Below are 11,592 nucleotides of genomic sequence, written 5' to 3' on the forward strand. Positions count from 1 at the left end.
AGTGCCTCGCGTGTGTTTCATTGGACTATGACTTTTCTGTAATGTTTAGTGCCAGGCAGCATTGCATGTGTTGTTAATTGTTGTGATATGTTCTCACTTGTATATAAATAGTATGTGGAAGTTCTGCTTTTTATCCAGTAACTCTCAATGACTCATTTTAATTTGAAGCAGATAACTGTGTAACAGACTCTTACCACAATCTGGTTCTTGCTGCTGGTTGAAAATGCTTAAGAGCTTTCTGTGCAGCACTGTGAAGCTTTCTCTGCAGAAAAACTGTTGAAAATTGCCCAGTTTTAATGTATTGCAATGTTTGTATTGGGTTGAAGCGTATTAGAGTGATTCTGTGTTGACATTTCCCAGTACAGTCCAATTTCCAGGATTGAGGTAATGTCTTTATTTTCATTTAGCTTTGGGATTAAAGTAAATTTCAAGGTATCTTGAGTCAAGATGGAACAGAAGTCTTATTTAGTGAACAGATAATTGTGAAGAGAATGTAATTCTTTCCATCTATTATTCATATACCTATTCTTAATATATAGAGACTGAACAGATAATTGTGAAGAGAACGTAATTCTTTCCATCTGTTATTCATATACCTATTCTTAATATATAGAGATATACACATACTGTATACAGTAAAAGATGCTGTTCGTAAACGTAACACATACTTGTTGATCTAAAACAAGACTATAATACTCGTGTGCAGCTTGGGAATTAAAAGATGCTGTTTGTAAACGTAACACATACTTGTTGATCTAAAGCAAGACTATAATACTCGTGTGCAGCTTGGGAATAAAAGTGCCTTGAAGTTCTTTCTGTTAAAGCTATCAAACAACCTAACAGTCACAGATTCCCTTAAATGTGCACATTTAACTTTTATTCAAGTCAACAGAAATTGTATGTTCTGAATGACAATATTCTGTCCTCTATGTAAACGTGGGGATTTATTCTAAGTTTCTGAACAGAAAGGAACAAAACCTGTTTCAGTGTTGTAAACAGCAGCACTTAACAAAAATGGGAGCTGTTTAGTGCAGATAGCACTCATTACAGCATGATGTGTTTAAAATACTTAGAGCACAGTCTTTGGTTTTGACTGAGAATGAGATTTAATACGAAGGGAAGATAGCTGTGCTGCTCAGAGAAAATACAAGGCAGGACTAGCGAGTTCATTCATTTTTCTTAATTATTTGAATGACTGAGGTAGGAGTGAAGGTGCAGTTGTTGCACTGGGGGGGTACTTGCAGAAGGAAACCTCTCTTTATGTGGCATCTGTTGCAGCTTCTGTATAAGCCGTCTTTTAATCATTAAAGAAGATCGTGGATCAGGTGTAGTGCATGGTGCTGTGCAGTCAGGAAAATGGATGTTTAATTAATTCTCTGTTAGCTTTCACTTTTGGGGTAAATTCAGGAATGTTAGAGTGCTGCAGCCATGGGTTTGGCCTGCAATCCCAGTTTCCAGGTGGCCTGAAATCACCGTGGCCAGTTCAGAGTCCTGGTTTTATGGAGCGTTAGTCTGTCCTTACTGTTTTCTGGGGTTGTGGTTTGGTTTTTTCCACTCTAGACTTAAAATGCCCACAGGGCTGTGTTAATTTTTGTCCAGTGGTTAAGGCAGCAAAGACCAAATGGCAGTCACCGATCTCTCATCTGACCTTTTCATAAACTTGTCTGCTAGAGTCATGAATCAGGCTTTCTGCTAAATACCAAATATATGGACTAGTAGTGTCACTGAAGGGAAAGTAGAGCATCTTTTTGAAGTTAAAATGTTAAATCTTGCTATTTTTTTACAGCACCAAATCAAATGAAAGCCAAGGAAGGGAGAAACCTGTACAGTTCTCGTTACGATGACTATGACAGATACAGGCGATCTCGAAGTCGGAGTTACGAAAGGAGACGATCTAGGAGTCGTTCTTTTGATTACAGCTATAGAAGATCGTATAGTCCCAGAAAGTAAGTGTAGTGTGTGTTTGGCTTCAACTGCACGGCAGTCGTTGGAGGAGAAATGCCACATTGACTATTTAATTGTTAAAATGTGGAATGATCTTTTTCTATACTCACGTAACTCCCACAAGTAATTATAAAGTGTCTTGCATGCTGCATCGAATCAGAAATACTGAATGAATGATTCTGTGCTTCACTGAAGAATAACTAAAAGTAAATGCACGGCTTGAACAATAATTTATTGAGCATTTGTGTACATGCATAGGTATTTGTCACCGTTTACTTTTTCTGATGTACCTTTCTAGCAGTAGACCTACTGGAAGACCTCGTCGTAGCAGAAGCCATTCGGACAATGATAGGTAAAATACTTTTTACACCCTTTACGTTGCAAACTAGATCACTGTATTCCTTTAACTATAGGTTTAAAAAAAGTTTCTGCTGCAAAAACGGTAAACAAATTTTAATGTACTAGATGTGTAAGAATAGTGTTTTTACATTCAAATCTCCTCTCTCCCCTTTATTCTGATAGGTTCAAACACCGCAATCGATCTTTTTCAAGATCTAAGTCCAATTCAAGATCACGATCCAAGTCACAGCCCAAGAAAGAAATGAAGGCTAAATCACGGTCTAGGTCTGCATCTCACACCAAATCTAGAGGCACCTCTAAAACAGATTCTAAAACACACTATAAGTCCAGCTCAAGATATGAGAAGGAGTCGAGAAAAAAAGAACCAGCTAGATCCAAATCACAGTCAAGATCACATTCTAGATCTAGGTCAAAATCCAGATCAAGGTCGTGGACTAGTCCCAAGTCCAGTGGCCACTAACAATGTATCCATGTTGTTTTTAGGCATGTAAGATTCATTTACACACAGTTCAGTTTACTTAAATTATCAGGAATATGATGTTGCAACAGTGCTAAAATATTTTCGTTGTCAGTTTTCCCTGTAGCCGACAATGGTTAAAATCCAAACAGTGTTGAGAAGCCACTGAGAGAGAGAGAGAAAGAAAGAGAGAGAGAGAGAGTGTCCACTTGGTTAAATGGCATGGGCAGCTACGGAGTTGGTTGTGGTGTCTCTATGTATATTTTTGTAAAGATTTGCATTTTTAATGCGTAGATATTGGTGATGACTTGATTGATCGTAACTTGCAACATTGTCCTATTAAAGATGTCATACCTGTAGAGAAATTGGTACCAGTTTGTGCTGAACAGTTAAACCAGCCGTTTAACTTGTTCTGTAACACTAAACGTTGTGACAAAACGGAAAACTGGACAGCTGTAGCGCAACACTGACCGCGGTGAAACGCAGCCTGGCGATTTTCTGTTTCCTTTGGCCAAAGGCAGGCTTCTGTGTTCTCCGTGCCCACTGACACGAGTAGGTTGGTAAAGGGAGCTCTATGGAGAGACCTTTTTGAGAGTTCTCTTTAACCCTGCCATCCAGAGAGATGGTGCTGACACCGCACGTACATGGGGAGAGAGCTGGGCTCGGAAGCTCGCTCAGAGGTGGTGCAGTGTCGTGACTTGTCAGGACGGAGGCTTCACTGCTTTCCACCTGGCTGCTCTAGTACTACACGTACGAGGAAAAAAAACACCTTGAAACGGAACATTAAATTCAGATTTCAGCAAACGGCAGAGCAACTAAATATTAGGTTGTGTGTACATTTTATGCAGTTTTTGTATCTATTCTAAATTTTAGTGAGCAGTTAACCATAAAATTGCTTAGTTTTCCTGCTGTTAGCTACAAGTAGATTGTTTCGAGTTGTGTGTGTACAGTATATAAGAACTAAACTTTTATGCCAATGACTCCTGTGGTTAGTTGGTGTATTCATAGGAATAAACCTGTAGCCATCTCTCTTCTTGAGTAACAAAGGCTTGCTTTTACACAGCAAAAAGTATTTGGTCGAGCAAGTCTGAATCACTTCTTCCTCAAAACGGACAGTGGTTGGGTTCCAAGATTTCATTTGACCTGAGAACAAATGTTTGAAGTTGGATATGAACAAGAGCTGCATCTCTAGCTATTTAGTTTATCACTAATAGAGTCTATTTAGTCAATTGAATGTGAAAAATAACAAAAGCAGCGTGTAATCTTACCAGTATTTCTCTAGAAGGCGAGATACTTGGTTACGAAAATGGCTTTTGGCGTTTTTTTTTTCTAGTTACCTTCAAAAGCCAGCACCAAACACCTCGTGTTCCTCGCTGTCTCATGTAGTGGCGTTTAAAGACGTTGATTTCCAAAAGTTCCTATTTAGAGAGATGTCGTAGGGTTGGGTTTTAGTGTTTTCAGCAGGGCCTTTGAAGAAACGCAGATGGCTTTTAAATACCGGCAGTGGAACGTGCTTAGGGGTTGATCCTAGAACCTTTGTACATTTGATAGTATTTCTAACTTTTTCTTTACTGTTTGCAGTTAATGTTCATGTTCTGCTATGCAATCATTTATATGCACGTTCCTTTAATTTTGTAGACTTTCCTGGATGTATAGTTTAAAAACAGCAAAAAAGTCTATTTAAAACTGTAGCAGTAGCGTGCAGCTCTAGCAGAGGAAAGTTGTGGGATTAAACTTTGTATTTCCTTTCTTATAGAGGCTTCTAAAAAGGTATTTTTATATGTTCTTTTTAACGAATATTGTGTACTACCTTTAAAACATCAATGTTTTGATCAAAATAACTAAAGACCCAGCTTATTTTCTGCTTGCTGTAAATTTAGCAAACATGCTGTAATAAAAAAATGAAGGAAATACCGATCCACTGGAATTATTGTAGCTTTAGAATTTGCCTCCAGAGCATGGTTAGGAGTAGAGCTATGCATCCCTTATGGAGTGAAATCCTCGCTATGGTATTTCAGTAAAGTCAGGAATTTATCATTTAATATCTGAATAAATACCATTTCACCTTTTTAAAGGGGTACCAGACAAAATACGAATGATAACGATGTTTGAGTCTAATATATTGCCATTTATTTTCCATTAACTTTTGTTATTGCTGGACGGACTTCCCGATGGTTCTTAGATATTGGCCAGGTCATGAACTACTTAAAATCAGCAATTGAAGGTTCCTATAGAACCAGACTTCCAGTATCACTTCATTAACTGATATTTGCCGTATCCAAAATCGTGCCAGCAGCGCTGGTAAAGCTTTGCTGCTGCTGTTTAAAATGGAGCTGCCTCCTGGCACTGTGGTATTTACAACTGGTTCTTCTTATGCCACTGAGTGAAAAGCACTGAATTGCTTTGATAAACCCACTTTGCCAGTTGAGCTGTGATTCTCTCGTGGCAGAGGGCTTGTGGCAGCACACACGCTCCCCTTTTTCAGCTTTCTTAAATGAATATACAGTCTCCAGGACTAAAATCCTGCTCAGAGCTGTCCACCTGCCTGTGTTGGAGGAAAGCGTGGTTATACCTTGTCTGCAGCCTGCAGGGATGGCAGTGATGGCTGTTGACGTTTGTCCAGCCAGGATCAGCGCTGGATGGGTGGGGAGGAGGGAGGAGACCTCGCTGCGGCCAGGCTGAGCTTGCAGGGTAACGGTAGCGATACCTGATGTTGTCAGCATGTCCTTATGTTGTGTGCCTCAGCATTGATGTATAGCACAGTTTAAATTTGTTTTGAAAATCCAATTCATTGCAAGTATGATGCGGTATCTGACAGTTCTGATGGTTCTTTCTTTCTCTCCCAGAGGTAGGACTAAACTTTGACTTGACTTGTGTATATGAACAAGCCAGAAAAGCCGAACACAAACCCACGATGTTTCAAGAGTGCATGAATAAAGATGTTGTCCTAGTTCTTGCTCCCATGGAAAAATTGTGAAGAAGCTGTTCTGTGGGCCTTTCAGTTGGGGACGAGTTAGCAGGATGTGGCCAAAAGGGCAGGGAATGTTCACGCATTCACGCGAGCCGAGCCACAGCCCATCTAGATCACATCTCCCTCCCTTGGTGCAGGTGTCCCCGTCCTGCTCTAAAATAAAGCAGTAGCCTGTCTTGCGCAAGCTACCCGCAGGTTATGCACAGCTGGAATGCAAGAACATACGCAGGCTACAAAAGATCATGTATAGGCATCTTCCTTTTGGAGTCTCAAGAACGGTGGGAATCCTGTTTCTTTCTTTTTTTTTTTTTATTTCCTCCTGTGGTAAACGTAGATTTTGTCATTCCTGCAAAATTTGTAGAATTTGAAGTAGCGTGTGAAAGTTCTGCTGACAGTCACGGCTGTGCTCCGAACTATCTGCAGCGTGTTGGGTTCTCTCAGCAGTGGTAGAAGGCTCTATTGGAACTTCTTTTTCACCAAAAGTCCATGCACCCAAGTGGTAATGACAAATCTTCAATTTAGTGGTTAAAGTAGCTGGGTGTTTCAATTAGGGACTATCATAGAGCGGTCTCTGAAAGCTAAATGTTATCCTTTCTATGTCTTTTAAAGATGTTTAAATGTACAGTACAATGGCTTTATTCAAAGTGGAAACTTTCAATTGAAATGTTATTTTGAGCTCCCTTCTTGGAAAGAGCTTTCTTTTTTTTCCTTTTCTTACTGTTTAGCCTGGGGTAACGGCTTGAAATGCGCTCAGAGAAGGGCAGTTGGATCGATGCACATCGCAGCACTGCTACTCGATTATAGTTTTTTTGGCAGGGTTGTGGCAGATTAACTTTTTGAAGTACAAAGGGATAAATTTACACATTTTTAGGACATAATCACCCATTAATAATTGCTGGTTTCCTCCATTTATCTTGTAACTTGCTTAAAAAGTCTGTAGTCCATTGCTATAATATTTGTCTGAAGATGCTCTTACTGATGAGACTATTCTAGGAAGGGAAGACTATGTACCCTGTAGTGTGTTTGATCAAAAGATGCTGATGTTTTCTTCATACACATCCTTTCTTCTTGAGTTTTGTGTTCCATCTGTGCAAATAACCCTGTGAATTGGGAATAAAATGTACAAGTTTTGACTATAACTTGAGAGCACCTGACTTAATTAACACAGCCGTAGTGTTGATTGATCACCGAGTACCCCAAAATCCCTGTGGCCCCAAGCCAGCCCCCCTGCAGAGGTAGAACTGTCCCAGCAGGGTTGAAGCTGAGCTTGAGCTGCATCTGCTTGGAGGGGCTGCCTGGCTCGGTCTGGCTTTGCAGGGCACAGCCTGGCAGCCCTTTGCAGGCAGCGCTGGGGTTGCTGCTGCTTCCCCTGCACCTTCAGCTGCTTTCTTGGCAGTTAAAGGATACGAGAGGAGGAATTTCAACATCTTAACCCATGTTCTGAAGCATCAGAGCATCACTGAGCTCCTCGAGCTGCCAAAATGAGGGAATCCCGCTTTTCCCGTACCATCATAAAATACAGAGATGTTAACCCATGTTCTGAAGCGTCAGAGCATCACAGAGCTCCTCGAGCTGCCAAAAGGAGGGAATCCCACTTTTCCCGTACCATCATAAAATACAGAGATGCTCTTAGGGGGTAAAAAGTTTAGTTTATTTAATTTGTTGTAGTTTCCAATTGGTACAGATACAGTTGGCAATTGACAATTTGAAGTCGAGTCGACACAATTGTAACTGGGATACAGCTCATTCATGGTGAAGGTCCAGGTCCCAAAGAATTAAGTTTGAACACTGCCAATTTCATCCTATTTGGAGCAAAAGATTTGTAAACATTCAACAGCTGCCAATCCATTTTGAATGTACAGAAAGACATCGCAGAGCAGTTCCACAATCTGCAAAACTCTCCGGTTCAAGCACTTCTTGAGTCGTTGCTGTAGTTTGAAACAACTTTCCATTCTGTTACTGCAGTTCAGTTGTCACAACTCAGCACCAAGAGCTGCACGGTGGCAGCTGCTGGCCCTGTCTGCAGCAAACGCTGGGACAAAATCCAGTGGTAGCACTGGTTCATTTTAGAACAGAAACACCTCGGTTTCATTGGCCATTTGCATTTCTTGTGAAACATCCAATTTGGTTTTGAACACCTCAGGCTTGGTGTGTTTTACTGAGAACACACCTCTGCCATACATTCAGAACTGGAGTATCTTGAACTTCAGCAGCTTTTTTTTTTAAATTTTTTTTCTATTTTATTAAAAAAATCTAAATAAGCTTCTTTTGCACTGATTTTAAAAATGAGCTCACAATCAAGTAAAATGTGCATATCCACTGCATGATAAGTGCAAGGGCACAGCCACAAACATTGATTTTCTTTTTTTTTTTTTAAACAAAATATCTTATTTTTTTTTTTAAATCAGGCCATGTACTCAGCATGGCCATCTTACATTCAGCAGTTTTGTACTAAAAATATTTCTGTGCAGGAAAGCCCAGCATAAATTTACATATGCTACAAAGTTTTACATTTATTTACATGGCTCTGTCTTCCCTATGAAAACATTTTAATACCTGCCACAAGCTACTGGAACAATTACAGGGTAACCAATTTAAGCCCAGCCTAAGTCACTACTCCACCTTTTTCACAAATTTAAAAGCTGCTACAAGAACATGATGTAGACCTCGGCAGTGCAATGGGAACACAAAGCATTGTGTCGTTTTTTGGCAGTCACCTGGCAGTGCAGCATCAGTCGGGGGGGGCTGACATTGCAGTGCAGCATCGCAGGAGCTGGAGAGAAACAATTCCAGATTTTCCTGATGGTTCTTCCACCCTTTCAAGAACAGGCACCGATGTTTCCTAATCTTAATTTTAGCAACAGGCCCAATCAAGCTCCCAAGAGAATCATCCCTGGTCTGCCTCGTCCTTAGGTGGTGCCTCCTCTGCTCAGCAAAGCTGCTCCGGGGCTTTCACTTAACTGGCAAATTTTACACACGTTTGAAAAGCAGTAAAGTACCTGACTAAAGCTCTCAGTGCATTCGTTCTGTTAATGCTGGACGCCTTCCTGTGCAACCTCATCTGGTGTTCCTGCTCCGGCAGGGGGATTGGACTGGATGAGCTTTGGAGGTCCCTTCCAATCCCTAACGGTCTGTAATGCTGCATTAAGTTCAGTAAAAGCTGGTTTTCTAACACCATACCAGACAGCAGTCACAATTTCCATTTTGGGAGACAGCCCCATTTACAACACACACAGTAAATGGTGACTGTTCAGGGTGTGATTATAGATTGATTACAGAGAAAACACCTATTTCACAGTGAACACAGCACACGACTTTTGAGGTAACACAGTAGGGGAATGTAAACACCCACCCCTTTGTCTTCCGAGTGGCCAACTACACGCAGCAAAAACACCCAATTCTGTACACCTGCACATCTGGAGTTAGGAATCAAAATTCTCAAAATGTGAAACCCTGTAAATTTAAATAACCACAAGAATTTGCAAAGTTGCATCTCAAGCCTGGACTTTAAGTAATGTTTTAAGCTGAAATGTCATCATTTCTTTATCGGAAGGTTTCAAAGGAACAGGTACCCAGTGGCTTGGTGGCTTAGGAAGAACGCTTGGTGAGGGTGGCTCACTAAACTTTGCTCCAGCGTAGTTCTGATTGGTTTGAGGTGTGAAAAACAGGTTGCGATTCGATAAAGTAGGACTCCAATTTTGGTTACTGGGGAAATGAATGTTGTTCTTCCCTCCTTTTTGCATGGCCTGCCATGCACCAGGTGATGAGTTGCATCCGTGTCCTCTCTCTTTCTTCATATAGGTCTTCATCTGCGAATTCTGGTCTTTATTCTTCTGCCTGCTTTTAAGTTGTTGATGGTTCTTGGTGGTATTTCTAGACTGGGGAACTGGAATGTTGAACCTTTCTCCACCACCCATCTTCAACTTAAACGTCACCTGCAAAAATGGGAAAAAAGGCAGTGGAGTCTGCATTACTGCTACTTTTAAAAAACAGAAAATATTCCCAAAAATACTTCGATTCTAAGCAAGGGGACTGCAATCACTCTAACCAAAACTTGTATCAACTGAAACCAGTGGTGTTTTCTCCTTTACTAGATACCACTTCAGTAATACCTAAGAACTCAGCCAACACACTCATAGGAGAACTGAATTGTAACGCAGTGTATCTTCAAGTGAGAGGTGACTGCACTGGCTGAACAACACATCCCAAACAACTCTGTCCCTCAGAAGCACCCCAGTCCCCTTATCAACAGCCACAGCTTTGTCTACCTAGTTATGGAAACACTGGTCCTGCAGGCAGCCCAACTGCTATAATACCACTTCTTTTCTCCTCAGAAGGCATTAAAGAAGAACATGACAGTTTAATTTAAGGTGTAATATTTAATCCTAGAGGTGTTTAAACCAAGGTTATAAAATCTAGAGATCTGGCAAAGTTTGCACTGATAAAGCCACTCCCCAGTCTTTCTGGTAAGTCCAAGAATTACTCTGATAAACTCAAAATGAACTGACAACAACCGCAAATGGAAAGCAGTCATTTGTAACTGAGCTTCCAGACCAGACCGATGCTATCACAGGGTACGTGGCACCGGCATCCTCCAGTTACATTGCCCTCCCACCCCCATTTACCTTTCAGTTGTCTTCTCAGATTCCACACTCTCCAACCCTTGTCCCCTTTCTTGCTTCCAAGCCTGAAAGAGTAGGTGCTGCCTTTCACTGGACTCCTTCCTTTGGCTAGGAACAGAAGTTTTCATGGGCTGATCTGCTGTATTCAGCCAGGCAGCCGAGCCCAACATCGGATTCTCGGCACAGAAGCTCCAAGGGAGAAGTCTCACTGCAGAAATGAGAATGAAGTTTGAATTCAGGTTAAGGAAAACAACTGTTTCCCTTTCAAATTAAAAAAGATTTCTCAAAATAAGGTGAAATAATTCTGAGAATTCATAGTTGCGTCTCTTACTTAAGACAATATACTTCAAACAACCAAAAAACAAGGCAAAAAGGCAGCATTTATCTTACTTTATACAAACTTCACTGTCATACTGAGCATTTCAGAAAGCATAGCATTTTTATATGTATCTTATAAGTATTTTAATTGCGAAAGGCAAGCAAGAACCTTTTTTTTTTAGGAAGGAAAAGTCAAATACAACGGAAGATACTTTGGGATGAACTTTTAGGCCATTAGTGCTTTACCGCATCCCTCTGAGCACAAAGAAACGCTCCCCAAAAGCCACCCCTTGAGAACTCCCCCGCCCAACTGCGGGACAGGGACAGGCGAGCACCGCCCTGAACCGACCCGAGAGTCCCAGCACCTCCCATGAAACCAAGAGCACCCCCAAACCCTCCTCCGTTTCCTGTGTCAGCTGTTCTTTTCACCTTCGTTAGCAAACTCATTCCTTATTAACTCTTAATAATTTAAATTTTCCGTTTAGCCCGTAGCTTATACTCTTTTTAATCTTAAAGCACTCCAATCCATTCACTTGCCCCTAACCGACGTGTCACTCTTTAGTCATCAGCACCCGCAGTTCCTCTCTCCGCAAAAGTTCCATGAAAAGCCGCCCACCTTCACCTCCAGCTCTCGCCTTATGACGAAAACAGAGGGAACGTCACTAGGGCAGCCCAAGCTGCTGTTCGCTGTCACCGGAGCGGCCCTCACAGGCTCGGCGCTCGCCAGAGCTCCAGTTGTTCTTCTCCAAACTTTCTCCCTTTTTCTCTTACCTACACCCCCAGTCCTTCACCCGCCTGACCCCACGGGGAGCCGGGAACCCCCGGTCCCCACTTCCCCAACAATGGAGCGAACACAACATGGCGGCGACAGCGCCCGGCCCTTCCCGTACCGCTGCTTCCTTACCGACTTCTGTCCGTGT

At 41.6% G+C, this 11,592-nt stretch overlaps 2 protein-coding genes across 2 annotated transcripts in view; one reads left to right on the forward strand and one right to left on the reverse strand.

The window, feature by feature from the left end:
* Positions 1–3,259, forward strand: part of SRSF10 (serine/arginine-rich splicing factor 10) — a gene marked incomplete at its 5' end in the record, with an annotated part of 6,472 nt that extends 3,213 nt beyond the window's left edge. Inside the window, 4 exons of the mRNA XM_010194753.1 lie at position 1; positions 1,787–1,946; positions 2,243–2,296; positions 2,467–3,259. The exon at position 1 is cut by the window's left edge and continues 130 nt beyond it. Coding sequence (XP_010193055.1) covers position 1; positions 1,787–1,946; positions 2,243–2,296; positions 2,467–2,764 — 513 coding nt within the window. The remainder of the gene's footprint in view (positions 2–1,786; positions 1,947–2,242; positions 2,297–2,466) is intronic.
* A 5,967-nt stretch (positions 3,260–9,226) lies between these two features.
* On the reverse strand, positions 9,227–10,562 carry PNRC2 (proline-rich nuclear receptor coactivator 2). The gene is made up of 2 exons (XM_010194751.1): positions 10,358–10,562; positions 9,227–9,667 (listed from the first exon to the last, which is right to left on the reverse strand). Exon 2 carries the CDS (start codon positions 9,647–9,649, stop codon positions 9,227–9,229), a length of 423 nt encoding a protein of 140 aa, XP_010193053.1. The 5' UTR covers positions 9,650–9,667; positions 10,358–10,562.
* Positions 10,563–11,592: the final 1,030 nt, after the last annotated feature.

This window comes from Mesitornis unicolor, unplaced genomic scaffold, assembly GCF_000695765.1.
Source record: "Mesitornis unicolor isolate BGI_N332 unplaced genomic scaffold, ASM69576v1 scaffold10881, whole genome shotgun sequence".
NCBI classification, from domain to species: Eukaryota; Metazoa; Chordata; class Aves; order Mesitornithiformes; family Mesitornithidae; genus Mesitornis; species Mesitornis unicolor.